Below are 19,255 nucleotides of genomic sequence, written 5' to 3'. Positions count from 1 at the left end.
AATGAATAAGTTTATCCATTTAGTTAGACTTTATTTTTTAAAGTCATCCAGTATTGGTTTACAAAGCCCTGGTTATAAGAAGCTTCTTGGCATTCATTTGATGTATAAGAAAAAGGCATAACAGCCTTTGGACACTGTGATACAGTTTAGGAATTCCTCATTTTTTAAGATTCATAGACTTCTTTTTAGATAAGGGGGTATTAGGGAGAAAGCTGGGGTACTGGTTTCTTCCCTTAGCATAAAATATACCATGTAGAATACCGAGTGTAAACAACAGCATGTAAACTACAGCCTGATAGCCGTGCTCTGCTTTGGAGAAGAGAGGCTATTGCTGAGTGGGCCAGAAAAGCCAAGGACTTGTGCAAAAGCAGTCTTTTCCAGGGCTGCTCGGTTCTCAGGCTTGGCAGTGGGTTAAATAAATCAGTTAGTTTGTTATCTTGGAAATTATAGTAAAGCCCAAAAAAGAATGGATTGTAAGAATAAATCAAGTGTTTGGGGCAAGATCAGAGCAGTGTTATAGGTAGAGTCTCTTTAGGAGGCCTAGTTGGCATTTAGTTTGTAACGGAAACAGAAGGGTTTGGCTACAATGTGATTCGGGGCTTGAAAGCTTTGTGACACATGAAGGAGCCTTTTATCTTAATAATGTAGTATAATCTAATAACATGCCTCTGATGGTCTGTGGGTGATCAAATGAGGACAGGTGTAATTAAGCTATATTTATTATTAATAATAGTGCCTTGTATTTGTGTAGTGCTTTATAATTTACAGAGAGTTTTAACATCCATCATTGTTTTGATTCCCAAAACAACCCTCTTTGGTAGCTGTATATGTAAATAAAGTGGCAAATATTGCCTCTAGTTTATAGTTGAGGAAGCCATGTCTAAAAAATGCTGCCCACTCTTAAATACCTGTTAAGTCATGGTTCTGAGGCTTAAACTTAAACTTGAGTCTTCTGACTTGCTTCAGTGTTCTGTCCAGTAGAGCAATGCTTCTCAACAACTTGGGAGTCTTATTAAAATGCTGATGCTGACTCAGCAGGTCTGGGGTGGGACCTGAGATTCTGCATTTCTAAACAGCTCCCAGGTGATGCCAATGTGGCTGGGACCAACCTTTGAGTAACTAGGTGTAAGAGAATAGTGATGGCTGGTGATCATTCTATTCTGTGAAATAAAGACAGTGACCATTGAAGAAAGGGAAAGTAAATGTCTCTAGGACACATTTAGTTTCCAGAGGACATACTTAGTTTGCAAGTAATCAGGTTTACAAACAATAAATGCTGGAGAGGGTGTGGAGAAAAGGGAACCCTCTTGCACTGTTGGTGGGAATGTAAATTGATACAGCCACTATGGAGAACAGTATGGAGGTTCCTTAAAAAACTAAAAATAGAAGTGCCATACGACCCAGCAATCCCACTACTGGGCATATACCCTGAGAAAACCATAATTCAAAAAGAGTCAGGTACCACAATGTTCATTGAAGCTCTGTTTACAATAGCCAGGACATGGAAGCAGCCTAAGTGTCCATCGACAGATGAATGGATAAAGAAGATGTGGCACATATATACAATGGAATATTACTCAGCCATAAAAGGAAACAAAATTGAGTTATTTGTAGTGAGGTGGATGGACCTAGAGTCTGTCATACAGAGTGAAGTAAGTCAGAAAGAAAAAAATAAATACCGTATGCTAACACATATATATGGAATCTAAAAAAAAAAAAAAAAAAAAGGTTCTGAAGAACCTAGGGGCAGGACAGGGATAAAGACGCAGACATACAGACATAGAGAATGGACTTGAGGACACGAGGAGGGGGAAGGGTAAGCTGGGACGAAGCGAGAGAGTGGCATGTACTTATATATACTACCAAATGTAAAATAGATAGCTAGTGAGAGGCAGCCTCATAGCACAGGGAGATCAGCTCGGTGCTTTGTGACCACCTAGAGGGATGGAAAAGGGAGGGTGGGAGGGAGACACAAGAGGGAGGAGATATGGCGATATATGTATATGTATAGCTGATTCACTTTGTTATAAAAAAGAAACTAACACACCATTGTAAAACAATTATACTCCAATAAAGATGATAAAAATAAATAAATAAATAAGCAGCTCCTTTAAAGCAAGGAGGTTGCTTTCCTCCCATAAGTCCAGCTTTCTACTCCAGTTAAAGTTCTTGTCCTCAAGAGTTGATTTCTAACCCTTCAGCCTGAAGCATACCTAACAGTTAACAATACTGAATAAAAATGTAATTTTATGACCCTATATTGGTCAACCAACAGATATATTTTGAATGTACCCTATGGATATACATTGAGAAGATACAAAGGAATTATTATTCAGTAAATATTTAATATTTATTATATACAATTATTTTTGCATAACAACAGCATTAAAAAGTGGAATTCAGGCTCATGAGTTTTCTATTACAATGATTCCCCAAATGCATCCCATTGTTACATTGCTGAATATTCTCTTATAGTTAGTGCTTGATTATACGCCTGGTCCTTTCTGTGCTTGCTTTTTCACACATGTTTTGGGTATTTTCTCTCTTTTATTTGCATAATCTTCATGCCTCTTTAGGAGGCCCACTTTGCATTTGGTATTTAATGAAAGCAGAAGGATCATTTAGTGACATGTGAATTGGACAGATCTGAGTAGTTTTTCCAACCCTGTAATAAATGAATCTAAATTTCTTAAAATCTCCCTTTTTTTTTTTTTGACATGAGATAGGATTTGCATCTTGGCACATAAGCTTTGCAAGAGTTTTCAGTATCATGGTCAGTATGTGATGGGGGTGATATGTTTGAGCTTTAAGGAGAACATATTCTACAGAGTCAATATGACAGTATTTTAAAAAGAAAGAAAATTATGGCCACTTGATGAGTTCTTTTAGGTTTATGTAAACTCATTTAGTTATGTTTTATTTTAGAGTTTAAAGGCATAACTTTTCTCTCTTAAGTATGACATTAAAGCAATGATTAGAATATTTCCTGAATTTGGTAGTGTTCATTTCATCATTAAGCAGTTTTTAAAGGAAAAGAAAAGAAGCCAGGAAAAAACCTGATAGTTAATTATGTAGGAAGAATCAGAGAGAATTTGTGTTCTATAAAACTCAGTTTATTAAAAACAAACAAACAAAAAAACTCAGTTTATACATATTTGCAAGAAAACCTTTTTAGGAGTCAGACATACTTTTTTTTCTTTAATATTTATTAATGTCATCTTTTATCACTTTTTTATCACTTAAGATTTTAAAAATAAAAAAATAGTAAAGAGTCTGTAAATTTAACTTTATCTGCTTTTTGCTGCTAAATTTTCAAATAGGTAGGGGTTATAAATGGTTTAAGTAACCATTTATAGACAAATAGAAATAATACAAATCAGTAGTAACATCTCCAGATTCAGGGGCCAAATTATTATTATTGTTAGAGGTTATTTTTTTGTTCCCTAGAAAGTAACTGTACCTAGAAACATAGAAATCTTTGGTCTAGAAAACAAGATACTATTTATCAGTTTCAACTCTTTTTTTTTTTTTTAACCCTTTCCTAGAGATAATTTTGGTAATCATAGCCAAAGTAAAAGAGACTATTAAATAAGAATATTTTCATTTCCTAGACTGTCTTGAACTACTCCTCCAGTGAGTAGTTTCTTTTCCCAGGAACTTTTTTTTTTTTGCAGTACGTGGGCCTCTCATTGTTGTGGCCTCTCCCATTGCAGAGCACAGGCTCCGGACGCGCAGGCTCAGCGGCCATGGCTCACGGGCCCAGCCGCTCCCCGGCATGTGGAACCCGCGTCCCCTGCATCGGCAGGCGGACTCTCAACCACTGCACCACCAGGGAAGCCCGTTCCCAGGAACTTTTATCTCCTGAATAGAAATTCTTCCTTAATCCTATCTGTCACAGGGAGTTCTAAGTCCAACACTGCTTTCAGTTAGACCCATGTTATCAAGATTTGCTTGTGTTAGTTAAGAATAATTGGCTATTGTCCAAATAGCCATTGAAACTGCTTAGCTGTGAATTCAGGCTGCTGTTTTAGACCTAAGTAAAGTTGTTTGAAAAAGAGGTAATGGGGCAAAGACCGCTGGAAAGACAGAGAGAGATAACATTGTAAATTGGGTCCATAAGCAGAGTACATAAGCCGAATATAACCTTTGTGTTTTACGTGTTGATAGGAAGAGTTGTCAACTTAAAGTAATATTCCTCGAAAAACTAGAAATACCATGGGTTTTCATAGATGGAACACGTCTCTAAGTTGTATTTATTAAAGTATTACTTGGGGAATTTTGAATAATGTTTAATGAAAGTATATTTACCTAGCTTAATTTATGTTCTGGAGATTTGTTTCCTAAAATTTTGGAGGTGAGGTATTTATTGGTTTAAGTGTGTGGAAAACAAAGTAGCAGACCCACTATGAAGATCCTTTTTTATACATCCTTATTCTCTGGATAACAAACTTTAATTGTACAAATGAAATCGATCCATTTGACCTGACCCAAGACAGTAGCAAATCTGATATATGCTCATGGAAAGACTAGTTTCAGAACCCTCTTATCGTCTAGGAAAAAAACAATTTGGTTGATAAGAACCTCACATGGTCTGCTAATAGGGATTCTTAGCATTTTTAACATAATCCCTGTTTGACTGCTTTTTCTACTTTCTCATCTTCTAACTTTTTTCTAGGGCTGCTCTTTTTAGTAAAGCTAAACAAAACGTGGCATCCTACAGCATTACTAACCTTTGTTAATCCGCCTGCTCGTCACATCTTGTATGGCATCTGTGCTCACTCATGGGGGAAAGAGTTTCTGGAAGAAGCAACAGCAATAACCAAGGCAAATGTGGGGAAGTGGCTGCATGGGTGTTAGCATGTATGGGGCAAAGGTTTTACTTCGTTTTCTTGAGGTAGTGGAGATGTTATTTCACACCGTTTTGTTAATAACTTCATGTGACCTTACAGTGAGAGACTGTTTCTCACTGTTTCAGTCCTCCTAAGAAATTTGATTGCAGATTTCATCACTTAAGCCAGAAAGTGGAAATTTGGATTAATGTTACTAGAAAAAAAAAAAAAAAACAAGCAAATCTTTATATTCATAATAATCTACATAAGCATATGTCTTAATAGACTTGCACATCATTTAGGGTTTTTTTTGTTTGTTTGTTTTTTTTAGTTTTTTGGATTTTGTTTTTAAATTTATTAGGGCTTTTTTGCTTGCTTTTTCTTCGATTTGATTTTCCTTTTTTACATTTTAATTTTGGTTATTTTGGGGCCATTTTTTGATTTTGTTTTTCCAAAGGACGCGGATTCTGATAGCGGGGACGATTCTGACAAGAGGTCCTGTGAAGAGAGCTGGAAACTGATTACTTCTCTGAGAGAAAAGCTACCTCCCAGCAAGTTGCAAACCATTGTTAAAAAATGTGGCCTCCCTAGCAGTGGGAAGAAACGAGAACCAATTAAAATGTATCAAATCCCCCAAAGAAGACGCCTGAGTAAAGATTCCAAGTGGGTCACCATCTCAGATCTTAAGATACAGGCTGTAAAAGAGATATGCTATGAGGTTGCTCTCAACGATTTTAGGCACAGTAGGCAGGAGATTGAAGCCTTGGCCATTGTTAAGATGAAAGAGCTTTGTGCCATGTATGGGAAGAAAGACCCCAACGAGCGGGACTCCTGGAGGGCAGTGGCCAGGGATGTCTGGGACACGGTTGGTGTAGGGGATGAGAAGATTGAAGACATGATGGCCAGTAGTAAAGGAGGAACTGATGTGGATGACCTCAAGGTTCATATAGACAAGCTGGAAGACATTTTGCAAGAAGTCAAAAAGCAAAATAACATGAAAGATGAGGAGATAAAAGTATTAAGAAATAAAATGCTCAAAATGGAGAAAGTCTTGCCACTGATTGGGTCTCAGGAACAGAAAACCCAAGGAAACCACAAAGCAAAGGAACCTGTTGGAGCTGGTGCCAGTAGCAAGTCTGAGATCGATGTATGTAAAGGAGACAGTGGAGAACTTGGGAAAGAAGAGCGTGTTTCCCAGCTGATGAATGGAGACCCAGCTTTTAGACGTGGACGTCTGCGTTGGATGAGGCAGGAGCAAATTCGGTTCAAGAACCTGCAACAGCAGGAGATAACAAAGCAGCTTCGCCGGCAGAATGTGCCTCATAGGTTCATCCCTCCTGAGAACCGGAAGCCCCGGTTCCCCTTTAAGAGCAACCCTAAACACAGAAACTCTTGGAGTCCCGGGACACATATCATCATAACAGAAGATGAGGTTATAGAGCTTAGAATTCCGAAAGATGAAGATGGAAGGAAAGGAAATAAACAGGAGAACCAAGAGAAGGGGAGTAGAGCAGCTTCTAAGGATCCCCAGTTACCATGGGGCTCTCAGGGCACTCGAAGTCAAGATCACATTCAAGTTAGCAAGCAGCATATTAATAATCAACAACAGCCACCTCAGTTACGCTGGAGAAGCAACTCGCTCAATAATGGCCAACCGAAAAGCGTGCACTGCCAGGCATCTGCTTCTTCAGAATCACTAAACTCCCACAGTGGTCACCCCACGGCTGATCTGCAGACTTTCCAGGCAAAGCGCCATATGCATCAGCATCGTCAGTCTTACTGTAATTATAACACTGGAGGTCAGTTAGAGGGCAGTGCAGCCAATTCCTGTCAAAAGCAGACTGACAAACCCAACCACTGTAGCCAGTTTGTGACACCTCCGAGAATGAGGCGACAGTTCTCAGCACCCAATCTCAAAGCTGGTCGAGAAACCACAGTATAAATTACTGGACAAACTTGAACCCTTGGTGGAGGAAACAGGCGATGGTAGCTTATGATTTGGGTTGGTTCTAGCCTTGGCCTTGAGTTCCTAGTATTTGCGTTATGATTATAATGTTGTGCTTCTAAAATATTAACTGATTTTAATATTGTTAAAACATAAAACACTGGTAAATGTTTCGACACCTCCCTTTTGTTTGTATACCATAAGTGGGCAGTTTCTGGAATTTTGGACAAAACATTGAGACCTCCCTTATTTTTCTGAGACTTTCCTCCTTTCTTGGTGCCTAGATAATATACTTACTTACACAGACTGGTCTTGTTTCGGTGTAAGTTTGCTATGTTTTTATAATGCCTATAAATTTATCTAATATCCAGAAAGACTTGCCTCTTGGTTTATGCAAACATTCAAAAGAGGAATTTGATATGTAGCATTAAATGTCTATTATTTCCCCATAAATGTTAGACATTAGTTTAAAAATAATAACATGCAACTGTGTGAACACAGCTTTGGATTTCTTATCCATGTCTGTTTCTTTCTTTAAATATCATGGAAATTTTCAAAAACCAGAACTAAATGTCTTTGGACATATTTTATAGGACACAGCTTTGCATCTTCCGTGGAACTTCCACATCTTCTTGCTCTTCTATATTTTACATAGAACTGATTCAGTAGGGTTTTTTTTTCTTTTGACTGCATCAGTGTATGTATGAATTTTGTCATAATACTGAAATCTTTAAATTGGCATCTGTCTGGATTTCTGTTTGTGGTTCGCATTTTGAAGTTTATCATTTCTCACACAAATCATTTCTCACACAAATACATACACAGAGAGACGCTGAACTATTCACCAATATCTTGCCAACAGAAATGCCAACAAAATACTCGTATGATTCTTTGAGCAGTATGTATAAGTTTATAGGGAGGTTATTTGGTGGAGAGAGGGGAGAGGTGGAACATGGGGAGAAGGCTACAGCATTTGGCTGTGTGTACTTATTTTCAGTAGATGATGAAATAATGAAATAAGTTAACTTTGGTTTGGTTTAGAATAAAGGAGATGATGTATAATAAACTATTCTTTGGTCAGCAGCAGTGATCCTCACAGATACTCAAGCAAGGAAAGAGAAGTCCTGATGAACAGTTATTGTATCAATACCTCATTTTACTATGTTGTGGTCTCAGTTTGCCTCACTGGAGAATCCACTAAAAAAGATGGATTTTGATGGGAAGAAAAGAATAGTTTTCTTCATCCTTCATCTCTTGAACTTGTCAGAAACTTTTTAAAGAGGCGGTGTGAAGAACCAGAGATGTCTATGAGATTGTCTGACATCATGTTGTTGAAGATTGCTAAGTCACCTATCAAACGCTTGTCTTCCAGATGGTGTGAAAAATTACATCCAGGATAGCAGTTAATGTTCAAGGAAGCCTTAAAGATTGTGATTACATGGGGTTTTTTCCTTTGCGTGTAGGCACTATTCTTTATTAGAACATTATTTTTAATCATAGTATTTTTTTTCTTTGCTTCTAAGAAAATGCTTTTATAATGCACAGAAAGTTGCTTCCAATTAACTTTGGGGGTTATTTTTGCTTTCATAGCTAGAGCAGTCCTAGTCTTCAGCTGAAGTTTTATGGCAGATTAGACAGGGGTGATGTCTGTCATGGGTTGACTGAATGATGTTTGTAATGAGTTGACTTAATTGAGATGACAGTGTCCTGTACCATGTGGTTTGAATATACTTGGTAGGGTACTTCAGATCAGTCACTTCAGTGCATCTTGTGTAAACCCCATTTGTCCTTCTTTGTTCTTCTTAGACATAGTTATGTTATCTATTTCTTTCTTGCAAAAAAGTTGATTTTCTAAAACTAATAATAATAACAACGCAGCTTTCAACTCTGTAGCAAAAGTGGGCTTTCAATTTTCCAACTTGAGATAACATAGGATAGGCCTATATATTTTCATTTTTATGGTGGCCTTTTAATGTCATTATGGGCAGGTTACCTCCCTTTCACACTGAACAATGGGAGTGAGTTTCTCCTGGTGATCAGGAGACACTGTAGAATGAAAAGAAATACAGTATTTCATTTACAAATGTGGGTTGTGTAGGCACTATACCCACACTGATATTCCAAAGAGTTAGATTTGTATTTGTGCTTCATGTGCTGATCCAGGCGCCCTCAGATTATTGAAATGTTTAGATATCTAATGTAGCCCTTAATTTCAGATGACCAGAAAGAAATGAACCAAGATTTGATTGCCCTTCATGCATTTCAGAGCAGATACTTGTCTTAGACAATAACTGTGTGAATGGAATTTCTTCATTGACTTTCACTGAAGAAGTAACTAGTACCATGCTTTTGTGATTGGTATAGCCTACATTGCTTCGTTTGTTTTTTAATTTGACAGTACCTGTCCCTAAGCTTAAATACTACAAGACCAAAGGGAAATGGTCACCATTAAGCCATTATTGTATTATTGAAATATCCCTAGCTATTATCATAGTGAAATTTTTTTTTAAAAGTTTGTGCTATTGAAATTATATAATGATCTGACAATAATGGAAATAGAGTCCTAATCAACTGGTACCGTTTCACAAACCAAACCACACACTATGGTATTCCTTGGAGAGTTAAAGACTTCTGTTTATCTAATAAGTCTAAACCAAAGGGCTTTTCCTTTAGTTTGGCTTCTAATTCTTTCTGGTGCTTCTCTTTTCACTGGAAAATGCAATGAATGGGAATTGTTTATTCCATTGAAGTGACTTGAAGTGACCTCTTGTGCTTTAGGTGTAGGTTGATGCTGAAGAAAAACAAAACAAAACAGGACAGAACACAGTTTGTCACACCGATGTCTGCATTAAAGGCTGTCAGACTACAGGAAGTTACGTAGGTTTTCTCCCGTCAGCTGCTATACCCCTGTGTCTTATTGGTCCTTTGTAGACTTGCCTTAATGATTTGTACAAAGGACTGGGAGCAGGGGAAGCTGTTGAGTCCTGGCGTACCTTAATGAAGACGCCTTCTTAGGTGCAGTGCAAAGCAAGCATTTGTTCTGCACTGTTAGAGCCAAATTCTGTATTATGAACAGTTTTCATAATTGTCTACTTTATGTCATCTTTCTGAGATTTAAAAATCTGCTCTAGATACTTAGTTTGAACCAATGTAGGTTGTGAAGTGTATTGGTTTCCTCCCATCATTACTGTAAAAAGAAGTTGTGAATCTTCTTGTTAATGAACTATGGATTTCTCCCTCAGTTTCTTTTTAGAAAATGCTTGAAGATTGTCTTTGAGTGTAAGATCTACCTTTTCAGAAAGGGAGAGTTAGTTTGTAATGTTAAAAAATAAAGTCCTCATTCAATAAAAACTGAAATTATCTCTTAAGAGTGTGATTTCTCTCTGATGTGGGAGGAGGGAAAGTGAAACAGAGTGATGCTAATGAAACCTGGTCTTGACTTTTATTTATTGCTCTTTCACCTGAAGATGGTTACAAACCATACCTTTTAAAAAGTATTTCTACATGAACTTGATTTGTTTAGAGCTTTTGCTTTTTGTTACCCTTTTTGATTTATCAAAATTCTATCTTAAATGAGGTCTTTAATCCCTATTTTATGCTACGTTTTACTTAAATAAAACCTGTTATATTATAAGATAATGAGGATATCAGATATCCCTTTATGATTTCTTTGAGTTTATCCTGTATTTTCTGTTTTTTTCAACTATATAATTTTGATTTGCAGTTTTCTTTAAATGAAATGGTATACTTCATATGGGTAGAAATGAAATTTCTAGAAAGCTTTGAGTAACTCTGTTTAGCTTTTCTTTTTTCCCTTAGCCACTGCTTTTCTCCACCCAGAGCATTGGTGATATGTTAGAGGTGAACAGGACAAAGCAGAAGATTTTTCTGGAGCGGACCATCGGTCTTATTGAACATTTGGACATGACATTATTTTTTATGTTGAAAAGCAACATAATCATACATAATGGAGTAGAATACAAAATCCTCATGGGTTTTTTTTTCTTCCCCAACATGAGTTTTTAAATATGAAATTTGGAACTTAAGGGAAATGTTAACGCTTGGATTGGCTTGCTTCAGCCTTCTTACCCTTTCCCTTCAGGTACTTTGTATTTCTCTGCTGTTGGAGAACCTGGTGGAAAAGTTGCCGAGACCCGACCATTTCTAGGACAGTACCGACAATTCCAACGCAGTATTATGTGCAGTGATAGTTGTGTACACAGGATGAGTGTGGGCAGAGTGGGAAAAGATTTTTGAAAGAGGAAGCCCTGAGCCAAGAGCAGAGTCCCAAAGTACAACTGCCAATGTATCCAAGTGAAGAATGGCAGGGAGAAGGAGGAAACGTGTCAGGTCCAGGGAACTGCGAGTAACTTGGGGGACCTGGCGGGGGGTGGGGCAGGGGCCAGATCATGGCATGCTAAGGACTTCGGATTTTATCTTGAGCACGATGGAAGCTACCATGTATTATACAGGGAGATTGCATTCGTAGATTCATCTTTTAGAAATGGCCAAAGTTTGGGTTGGATAGAGGCAAATTCAGAGCCCAGTGCTGCAGTTGGGAAGTTGCTGGGTGAACTAAATGAGGAACGATGCTTTCCAAACGGAGGCGGGGGGACAGGATGGAGGGAATGACTGATAGATTATTTGGAGATAGAATCAATGAATCAGTTCGTGGAAGGGGATAAGCCCTGTGTATATATCCCACAAGGTGAAGAAGGCTCTTGCTTGGACCATGTTTGGAAAGTAAAGTTAATGAGACCAAGATAGGACTGAGAGATTGGGAGAAAATAGGAGCTGCACAGGTCTAAGAATAGGTGTTGTGAGACCCCTGGAGGCATAGATCTGAGACTGTGTCTGCATGGTGCTGCTGGTGGTGAGTACATTAAGGTGTTGACAAGAACTGGGGCGTGGACATCTCCCTTCCAGCTATCGCTTGCTAATTATAATCTGCCATTAAAAGAAGAAGGCAGCATTAGCAAAATGAGCCAAGCCTCTAATGTCAGAAACAGCCTAACCAGAAAACCCAGAATTGTGACATTGATTTTACCTTAAATGCCACCTCCTCAGAGATGCCCTAGTTGTGGCACCATCGTGTCTCACCTGTAGTACCACAGTAGCCTCCTAGCTGGTCTCTTCACTTCTGTTCCTGACCCCCGTACGCCATTGTCCACGTAGCAACCAGCAGCGTCCTTTGAAAACAAAAATCAGTGCCAGTGGCCTCCAGTGGCTTCCCATTGCACTTTAAAATATGAACCTCTTATCGTAGCTTCCAAGGCTGTCCCTGTTTGGGCTTTTTGCCTGTCTCTCTGACTTTAAGTCTTGACATTCTCTCACTAGCAAGCACTTTGGACTTTTGTTCTTTGAACTTGCCAAGCTTGTTTCCACCTCTGGGCTTTTCACTTCCTCAAGACTGGCATCCTTTCTCCTCGTGCTGAGCTCCTCTTCCGGATCGGTGCTCACGAGCCCCTTTTCCTGCCGCAGCCTATCCCAGGGCAGCTCACTGTTTAATAATAATGCTAACCTGTAGTTATCTGTGCACTTACTTGGTGCTTCCATGAGACTGTAAACTCACCTAGAATAAGCACCTATCTGTCTTGTTTTCTTCACTGTTCGTCTGTACACATCACCCAGAAGAGTGGTTCTCAAACTGTCGTGTGCATCAGAATCCCCTGAGGGGCTTGTGAGAACATAGAATGCTGGTCCCACCCCGAGAGTTTCTGATGCAAGAGGTCTGGGGGAGGGTCTGATAACTGTATTTCTCATAAGTTCCCAAGTGATACTGATGCTGCCAGATCAGCACACTGTCTAGAACAGGGATTGGCAAACTTTTTCTGTAAAGGGCCAGATCGTAAATATTTTAGGCTTTGGGGGCCTCGTGGTCTCTGTCAAACTGCTCAGCTCTGCTGTTGTAGCAGAAAAGCAGCCATAGACAATATGCAAAGGGATGGACATGGCTATATTTTGATAAAACTACTGTATTTATCAAATGGTGGGCTGGATTTGGCCTGCAGATTTGCCAAGCCCTCAAAGATGGTCACTTTTGAGAACTCTTAACTAGAAGATCAGTACATGACTGTGTATCTGATCTAGAAGACAGATAAGTGCCAGATGCTGGTGGGTCAGTGGTGAATGACAGATCCCCGGCCTCCTGAAATTCACAGAGTTGTGGAGGAGATAGCTATTAGACAGTCACACCACTGGTTATACAGTACATTTGTGACCAATGCCCTGAGGGAGAAATACAGGGTGCTCTGAAAGTTTACAACCAGGTGCCTTAGGGAACAAAAAGGTGGCCTTTTCTTGCTCTCAGCTGATGATATGCATTTTGAGAAAAAGAAGGAATCAGAAGTAAACTTCCTTTTCTTCCCACTTCTAGGTCTGCGTCCAAACCATACTTGACCTTCCCTCCTGTTGGTGGAAGAACCGTCTGTGCTCCTGTCTTAGCCCAGCCCTTGTTCCCTTCATCCTGTCTTCTGAGGGACTTATTGAACATTTACCCCTTCTCTTTTACAACATCAGTTTTTCTCCCTCCACATTATTCCTGTCAGCGTTACAAGCATGTCATTTCACCAGTTATAAAAAAGTTCCGTGTTCCCTGTGACCTGCCACTGTAGTTCTCTGTTCCTTTTTCCAAAAATACTCCTGAGAGCGTTTTCTGTACTTTTTCCCACTTGTCCACCTTCTTTTTCTTGTTTCCTCTCCCCATTCTTAGTTGAACTCACTCTGGTCAGACTCATTCCCACCTCACCACTGAAGCCACCCTGATTAGGGTCACCAGCAATCTCCATGGTGACAAATCCAGGGTGTTTTCTCAGACCTCATCTTACTAAATCTGTCTAGCATTTGAGATGGGTTGCCTACTCTTTACTTCTTGGAACACCTTATTCTCTTGGCTTCTGATTTTCCTCTGACCTCACTGGCTGTTCCTTCATGGTCTCTGTGGCCACAGACATTGGCTCTTTCCGTATCTGTTCATTCCACCAGGTGACCTTACGCATTTCCATGTTCACACAGATGGTGATACAGACAGCACCTCCTGTGTGTTGCGCATTTACAGTGGACCCTTGAAAGACACGGGTTTGAACTGCACGGGTCCACTTATATGTGGATTTTTTTTCAGTGCATATGTTCAGCAGTACTCCTCAATCCACGGTTGGTTGAAATCTGCGGACGTGGAACCTCAGAAACCGAGGGCCGACTGTAAAGTTACACGCTGATTTTTGACTGCATGGTCAGTGCCCCAACCCCTGTGTTGTTCAAGGGTCAACTGTACTTGGGCCAATAAACATTTTACATGTATTAGCTTACTGAAGCCTCGCAACAGCCCTCTTCTGTAAAGTAAGTGTTGTTCTTCCCATTTTACATGCCTTCCCATTGTCACACAGCTACTAAGTGGGGATCCAGGTCCAGTCTCAGGCAGTCGGTCTGTCTGCAAACCACTGCCCTGCCTCCCTCTCTGCTGACTCTCAGATGTACTCTCTCCAGCCTGGGCCATTCCCCTGACCTCTGGACATAGATGCACAGCTCTGACCTGCCATCCAGAAAGCTAACTGGCATCTCACATTTAAACTATCTAAACCAGGGCAGCTAGCTCAGACCAAATATCCAAGGGTGATCCTCAGTTTCCCTTTTTTTAGTACACCCCATGATCACATCATCTGTAGGACACACTTCCTCTGTCTGTAAAACATATCCCAACTCCATTCTCTTTTCATCACCTTTACTGCTGATACCCTGGACCAGGCCACTGCCATCTCCCTTGAAACTGCAGGGACAGCTTCATGACTGCTGGCCTTGCTTCCAAGCCCGCAGGCTATATTCTCCGTGGAGAGTGGTATTTTTAAAACATATGCTAGACCACAGTACTTCCCAGCTCTAGACCACCCAGCGGCTTCCTTTAGAATAAGATCCACAGTCCTTCCTGTGGCCTATAAGGCTGTCCATAGCTTGGTCCCTATCTGACTACTTCTCAACTGCATCTCCAACCCTTCTCACTCCTCCAGTCCACCACACAGGTTTTCTTGCTTTTCCTTAAACACACCAAGTTCCTTTCTATCCCAGGACCTTTGTACTTGCTGTTATATTTGACTGGAATAAACAACCCCCACCAGAGATCTCAGAGTGCTTGCTTAGAGCTCTGACTAAATGTTATCTCTATGGAGAGACCTTCCCTGACCACCTAAACTAAAAGTCTTCCTCCACTCCTCTCTTCTCTCTGTTACTCTCTGAAAGCTACCTTTCTTTATCTTTCTTCATAGTATCAATACTACTCTCTACTGAAATCCTAGTGTGTACAGTGACTGTTTATCATCTCTCCCTTACCAGTGAGACTTCTGTCTTGTTGACCACTGTATTCCTAGCATCTGGCACATAGTAGGAGTGAAAAAAGTATTAATTTGTTGATGAAATGAATGGATGGATAGTGGTTAAAAAAAAAAAGCATGCTTTGAGTCCAGTTGCTTGGGTTCAGATCCTATTTCTACTACTTGCTAATTTTGATCTTTGGAAAGTTACTTAATTTCTTTAAGCCTTTTTCTTTTTTAACATGAGGATAAAATAGTAGCATTTTCATAGGGTTATTGGGATGATTGAAACAATCCATGTTAAACATTAAGAACAGTGCCTAGTACAGTGAGCTTAAAAACAAGGATAGTCGGGTGGAAGAGAGCATTCTAGAAGAGGAAACAGCCAGTGCAGTGCCTTTATAAATATGGAGCATATATTCAGTTAGTTGGGACTTTTTATAAACATGGAAGTTTCTTGGAAAATATGTTATTTTTTAGCGTGTTTTCCATAATGGTCCTAGTTTTCCCCATGAAATCAGCAGAACAATAGTATCTGAATCTCTTTATCGGTTTGTTGTAGGAAAATCCAGGGCTTAGAGTTTTTCTGGTAGCATACAGAATATCCTTGTTGGAAGCTCATGTGCAGCCTGGTTTGGGGAAGAGGCCAATTCAAGAATGGTGTTGACATTTGGACTACCAGCTGCTTATAGAAATTTTCCCTGGTCAAAATGCAATTAAAGTTTTAGGTCTATAGCATTATGGAACATCTTTTTATGTCAGCTTTACTGCCACTAAAGCACAACCACAGCCCTTAGGGAAAGTCACCCTTATACTTTAACTGTCAGAATCTGAGGATTTTGTTTTCATTGGTAGTTTGACCAGCTTATAAACCTATTCTTGAGGAAGTCCTTAGAAATAAGCCAGTCACAAAAAGTCACAATTGTATGATTCCATTTATATGAGATACCTAGAGTAGTCAAAACTGTGGAGACAGAAGGTAGAATGCTGGTTGCCAGGGGCTGCGGGGGTGAGAGTTAGTATTTAAAGGACAAAGAGTTTTAGTTTTACAAGGTGAAGAGTTCTGGAGCGTGGATAGTGATGATGGTTGCACAGTGTTATTATCGTATTTCATACCTTAAAAGTGGTTAAGATGGTCAATTTTATGTTATGTGTATATTACTGTAATTTAGAAATTGGGGAAAAAATGAAAAACAACAAAATCCTCAAGCTAAGATATTAACATTTTTTTCCACCTGATGCTTTTTCCGTAAATCAGCTGTCTTTCTCTTTTTGCTGAAAGAATCCTATGTAATAACATAGGTTTTGTAGAAACGACACCCCCAACCTCTTACTTTGAAAACAAATAGTACAATGAACCTTTGTATACCCGTGTTTATATACTTTTCCTGAATCATTTGAAAGTGAGTTATAGATATAATGTCAGTTTACCCCTAAATACACATGTATCTCCTAAAATCAAGGACATTCTCTTAATACCATTATCCCATCCAAAAATTTAATACTGATTCAGTATCATGTAAAATACAGGTCATTTTCAAATTTCACTAATTGTCTAAAAAATATAAATGTTGGAAGTGTGTGTGTGCATGTTTTTTAATCCAAGATCCAGTCACGGTTTATTGATTGCATTTGGTTCTGATGGTTCTTTTATCTTTTGTTACACAGGTATTTTTGAAGAGTCTAGGCCACATTCTAATTTGTCTGATTGTTTCCCCAAGATTAGATTTAGGGTAAACATTTTTGTTAAGAATGCTATAAATGTTACATTGTGTACTTCCATTTGCTTCACATCAGTAGACACAAAATGTCAATTTGTTCTATTATCAGTAATGTTAAAGTTTAATAAATTTAGTTAATGTGATGTTTCCCAGCTCTTTCTCCTTGTTAGTAGGCTCCTAAGATTGTGTGAATATTCTGTTTTCCATCCACCTTTCACTCAGTTGTTTTGGCTTTTATTAATGATCCTTGCCTGATTCAATTACTGCATCTAGGGTTGCAATGTAGTGATTTTCTAATTGTCATTGCCTCTGCGTTTATTAACTGGCTATTTGTTTTGTTTTTTGGTAAAGAAGAGCTTTCCCTTTTTCTCTCCTTCTTTCAGTATCACTGTGGGCTCATGGATTCTTTTCATACTCAATGTGCTGTATATTTTTTTCCTGTTATTATTATTTATTGGCCAATGGGAGTCTTTGTCCTTTTGAAATGGTCCCATCGGTCTTTGAGTACTCCATGCTTTCTGGCCCAAGATATTCTGGGGTTACCTTGTATTTTCCTTGCTCCAGATCTGAAGTCAGTCAGTTTCACAAGGAGCCCTGGTTCCTTTTAGTGGGGAATGGTATTTAGAAACCAGAATTGGGGGCTAGGTGTACTTAGAAAAGAAACTTTTAAAAAACACTACCTGTCATTTTGATAGTGTGTTACCATTTAAGCGGACTTGAACTTGCTTTTTTTTTGCAGTACGCGGGCCTCTCACTGTTGCGGCCTCTCCCGTTGCGGAGCACAAGCTCCGGATGCGCAGGCTCAGCGGCCGTGGCTCACGGGCCCAGCCGCTCCGCGGCATGTGGGATCTTCCCAGACCAGGGCACGAACCCGTGTCCCCTGCATCGGCAGGCGGACTCTCAACCACTGCGCCACCAGGGAAGCCCCTAACTTGCGTTTTTAAATGGTTTGTCATTTGGTCCTTCCTGCAGTCCTGTGTGGTAGGCAAGGTCGAACACTAAAATCTTCATTTTAAAGATGGCAAAAATGAGGTGTAGAAAGGATTAACTTTCCCAGAATTATAAGACTAATAAGAGCAGGTGCCAGGAGCAAAACCGCAGTCTTTTTACCTGCTACTTTATATTGTTCATTTCTCCCACAGTACATAGTCTCCTAAAAAGTGTGTTTAGATGTCTTTAAAAAGCTGTTTCAGGGCTTCCCTGGTGGCGCAGTGGTTGAGAGTCCGCCTGCCGATGCAGGGGACACGGGTTCATGCCCCAGTCCGGGAAGATCCCACATGCTGCGGAGCGGCTAGGCCAGTGAGCCATGGCCGCGGGGCCTGTGCTCCGCAACAGGATAGGCAACAGCAGTGAGAGGCCCACGTACCACAAAAAAAAAAAAAAAAGCTGTTTCGCTGGCTCTTGGTCACTGCCAGCTCCACTAAAGAGAGAAAGCTTCCTTTGTGAGACTAAATGATAAATGACTGGAGCCTAGAGAATATTTGCATCCCTCTTAGCATAGCCATTGGGAGCGCCTTTTGTAACGGGGTTTGCTAGCGAGGCTTTCAGTGGTCTTCTGTAATGCGTGGAATATTTGATTTGTGACTTGGAGAGCTCTGTTTGAAAACAGTACATAGTCATACCTAAACCATGACAGCCTGGAATCGGCCCACTCCCAGAGAAGCAGGAAGCCTGCTAGTATATTTTTAAAATGCTGTGCTTATGTTGTGATTTGGTGTTGTATTATGTGAAGGTCTTTTTTCTTAACTTGTTTTATTGTCAAAAAACACAAGCTTTTTTTTCATTTAACACTCCAAGGAACCTTTTTAGACATTTTTTTCCTTAATCTCTCTCCACCATGCAGTTTTAATATGTCAGATATATAGTATATCAGTTTATATACTCTATGTATATTTGTGCTTTATACATAAAAAGAGTACTTTTTTTTTTTTAATCCCCCAAGAACCACTTTTTTTTCCCTGTTAGGACTGATATCACCCTAATTGAGACTGCATGGAGTAAGATGGAGGAAGGAAGGATGAATATGATTTGAAATATAGTAATACATTTTGTATTATAATAATATATTTTGAAATAAAGTTTATTTATCGAATAAGTAAATGCAATATATAGATTATTTCAATCCTAAGAGCACTGTGATCTTTTGGTTACCTGAAGGGTAAACTCATCCTACAGCTGCAAAGATAGTAATATTTCATCCATAGGGAGCTTCAGGGTCTACAGTCTGAATTCTTTTCCCCATCCAAACAGTTAGATAATTAGAACTCTTGGCAATACTGGTGAATTTAATCTTTTCCAGTATTGTTTTCTCCAGAATTCTTGGATGTGTAAAGATACTATTTAAGTGTATTTTAACATTTAAGGGACACATGCATTTTTCCTTCAAAATCCCCCCTCTCCTCTACCACAACCCCAAGTAAAGAACTCTTGAGTCTGAGGGAGTAGAAACAGAGAGAC

The 19,255-nt window shown here is 39.4% G+C and overlaps 1 protein-coding gene across 3 annotated transcripts in view; it reads left to right on the top strand.

The window, feature by feature from the left end:
* KIF1B (kinesin family member 1B) overlaps window positions 1-19,255 on the top strand; it is a 143,870-nt gene that overhangs the window by 81,333 nt on the left and 43,282 nt on the right. The window contains exon 20 of one of the 3 annotated variants that reach the window (XM_029230762.1): window positions 5,287-10,118. The exons of the other annotated variants lie outside the window; for them this stretch is intronic. Coding sequence (XP_029086595.1) covers window positions 5,287-6,771 — 1,485 coding nt within the window. The 3' untranslated portion in view covers window positions 6,772-10,118. Of the gene's footprint in view, window positions 1-5,286; window positions 10,119-19,255 lie in introns of those variants that run through there. 3 annotated transcript variants of the gene reach the window in all.

Source organism: Monodon monoceros, unplaced genomic scaffold (assembly GCF_005190385.1).
Source record: "Monodon monoceros isolate NGI ecotype Baffin Bay Population unplaced genomic scaffold, NGI_Narwhal_1 Super_Scaffold_18, whole genome shotgun sequence".
NCBI classification, from domain to species: Eukaryota; Metazoa; Chordata; class Mammalia; order Artiodactyla; family Monodontidae; genus Monodon; species Monodon monoceros.
The sequence above is the reverse complement of the archived record's forward strand: the minus strand, read 5'-3'. Positions and strand labels throughout refer to the sequence as shown.